The 2,874-nt window shown below is 40.6% G+C and overlaps 1 protein-coding gene across 1 annotated transcript; it reads left to right on the top strand.

Moving 5' to 3' along the window:
* The first annotated feature begins 1,067 nt into the window (after positions 1–1,067).
* On the top strand, positions 1,068–2,078 carry LOC122064266. The gene has a single exon (XM_042627977.1). The coding sequence runs from the start codon at positions 1,068–1,070 to the stop codon at positions 2,076–2,078; it is 1,011 nt and encodes a 336-aa protein (XP_042483911.1).
* The last annotated feature ends 796 nt before the right edge of the window (positions 2,079–2,874 follow it).

Raw genomic sequence — 2,874 nt, 5'->3', positions numbered from 1 at the left:
TGAGATGGCTAACAAAATGTCACTCGTACAAAATAAACGGTCTTTATATTACCAAATCATCAACACAACAGTTGAGGTGGCCCACCTCAATCCTCCACGTGGACAAATCAGCTTGCCTGAAGTGTTAATCTTCCTACATTCTGAACATATCACATCGCCTGGTTCTCTTTAGTTAGAACTTTTTGACTTTATTTTCTTGTCTCACTCCCAAAAAATGTTACATTCTCTCAATTTATATATCAAAAGAAATATTTTGTGCATGAATATATATGATGCATAATCATACATACAATCATCGAATGAGAGTGAGGAATGCACCGAAGACCCTCATCTCCCTTTCAACTTCCTTAACTATTGTGTGCATGCAAGGACATGCGCAAAACCTTTTCCCTTATCTATGTTAACGTATTTCTTTTAACCATTCAACCATTATAGAAGTTTCTTGATCTGACTAATCTATTGGTCAATGTGCTATTACATAGTTATTGCATTGGTTAGGCCTACTACACTCGGTTAAAAGTTTGACCTGCCCCATATTTTATAGGGCTACCAACATCAATAACCCATATAGAACATTTGTTTCACCAGAAAACTAAATTCCAAGATTTGAATTTAGAGGAGAGGACACGTAAACGTTTAATTTGGAACCATGCAGGACCATTACGTCTCTCGTCATATCTCAATTCTCAACTACTCCAATTCGGAGTTCATGGCACGAGCTCCTTCCCTATCTCACAGTCCATGGGGTGAGGAGACCACAGAGTAAGGTTCCTCTCCCGTGCAGCTAACCACTCTTACACATATTACACTGTTCATGGGGTGTGATCTCATACCCCAAAAGTGGTCCCCACATCTCATGGATGGAGTGAGATAAGATGGGGTGGTTACCTTCAAGGGAAGAGATACGGACTCTGAACCACATCCCATGGATGGTGTGAAATGGGGGTGCACAGGGAGAGGAAGTAACTACACTATTTAACCCTCTAAAGAGCAGTGCAGTTGCATGTCCACCACCAATCAGAGAACACAACACAACAGTTCTTCCAGTGATATTCAGCTCAAAAGATATGGAGAACCAGAAGGCAATAAGCCTCTTCCTGTCTCTTTTCATCCTCCTCTCATCATCTATCTTCCTTGCTCAAGCCCTAGCTCCTCCTGCTGGAGCCATAGACAGGACTGTAAAGCAACAAATCCTGGCAAGCCTCCTTCCAGAACATAATGGAACAAGCCCAACAACACTAGTATCTTCTGGTCCATCTCAACGATTCTTAACTTCACCTTCAGGGAATTACGCCGCCTACCTCCTGCGCAGGCCAACCATGCTCGGCGCCGGAGGCTTTGGCAATGATTTCTGTTACATCCAAGTCCAGGAAGCAGGGCAGAGTGTGTGGGAATCGGATTGTACTCCAGTAAGCAGTGAAAACATGTGCAGCCTAGTGTTTGACGACCAGGGTCTTGAGATCTTTGATGGTAGCACTTCTATGTGGAACACAAATGCTGATGCTGATAACTTCCTTCAGACGTTGGAGTTGGTGGACAGTGGTGACATGCGGTTGATAGACAAGGATGGGAATTTGGCATGGAGGGCCAGCGACAACCCTCAAGCCAATCAGAACTGTGGGTCGATGGGTTCTCCTGGATTGGCTCCTGAGACTCCTCCATTTGCAAAGCCTTTTGAAAATAATGGTCCATTTGGGCAGCCTGCGCCGCCCAGCGGAGGACAGCTGGTCCCAGTCCCAGTGGTTCTGGGACCTGTTGGTGGAGTTCCTCCACTTCCAGTACCAGTGGGTCTGGGACCTTTGGGTGGAGTTCCTCTGCCACAGGCACCAGAAGGGCATGTGGCTTATGAACAACCACCTCAACATCCACTAAATCAGCCTATCTCAGGGGCATTTAACCAGCCATTCTCTTCTGTGAATCAACCACAGCCTTTTGGTGGGGCGGGTAATTACCAGCAGCAACCCCTCGTGGACAATAATCCTTTCGATAGTGGGTCTTCAAGGGAATCGTCATTCAAGTTTGGAGATGTTTTGGTTTTTCTAGTAACTCTGCTCGCTTACTTTGGTTTCCTCCTATGAATATGGAAGTGTTGTTCTACACTTTCTCTGTTTATGATGTTCCTATTTCTTCTGTGGGAAAAGAAAATGGAAATGGGATTAGGTAGTTTCTCTATGTTTTGTAAAGGGTATGATTCAAGCATGTAACAAAAAGTCATGGATTTTCCTTATGATATTGTATGGGAGTGAACTTGGATCAGTTTGGTCCTTTATAACAAAATCTCATTCCTATGGGTTATAATGGCTTAATGATCCTTATTTTCAATATAATTGGAAAACTAGGTTTCGACTCTGATGAGCCGTCGGAATCAAGTCAAAATCTTTAAAAATATGATCAAGAGTTGCTTGGTCAAAGTAAAAAATTACAAAACTCGATCATAAAGAGTCAAATGAGACTTGGTAAAATAGTAAATCCATAATAATGTAAGAAGAGTAAGAAACCCCGAACTCCCTTCTCTTGCTCAATGGTATAAACACAACATGCATTAATATGTGATTCCACGATATTTTATGGATTAATTTTTTTGACTTTATATACTATTTATTGTATTAAAAAAAATAATAATAAAAGAAAAAAAAAAAGAGAGATTAATCTTAATCAGGTTTGACCAGGCCGAGTCATCAAGTTTTAGAAAGAAGAGTCGAGTTAAACAAGTATATCCAGATTTGGTCTACAACATATTTGTTAAACCAAATCGAATGGAATCATTTAATAAATGATTTAATTTTTAAAATCAAAATTGAATCATTTATCAAACGATTTACTTAAATGATTCGGTTTGATCTTGATAAATGATTTTTTTTTTTTTTTTTTTTT

This window comes from Macadamia integrifolia, unplaced genomic scaffold (genome assembly GCF_013358625.1).
Source record: "Macadamia integrifolia cultivar HAES 741 unplaced genomic scaffold, SCU_Mint_v3 scaffold1591, whole genome shotgun sequence".
Taxonomy (NCBI): Eukaryota; Viridiplantae; Streptophyta; class Magnoliopsida; order Proteales; family Proteaceae; genus Macadamia; species Macadamia integrifolia.
This window is presented reverse-complemented; position numbering and strand designations above follow the sequence as displayed.

What these genes read in the sequence shown, in the direction of transcription:
- LOC122064266 (XM_042627977.1), top strand. Translation starts at nt 1,068, where the DNA reads ATGGAGAACCAGAAGGCAATAAGCCTCTTCCTGTCTCTTTTCATCCTC.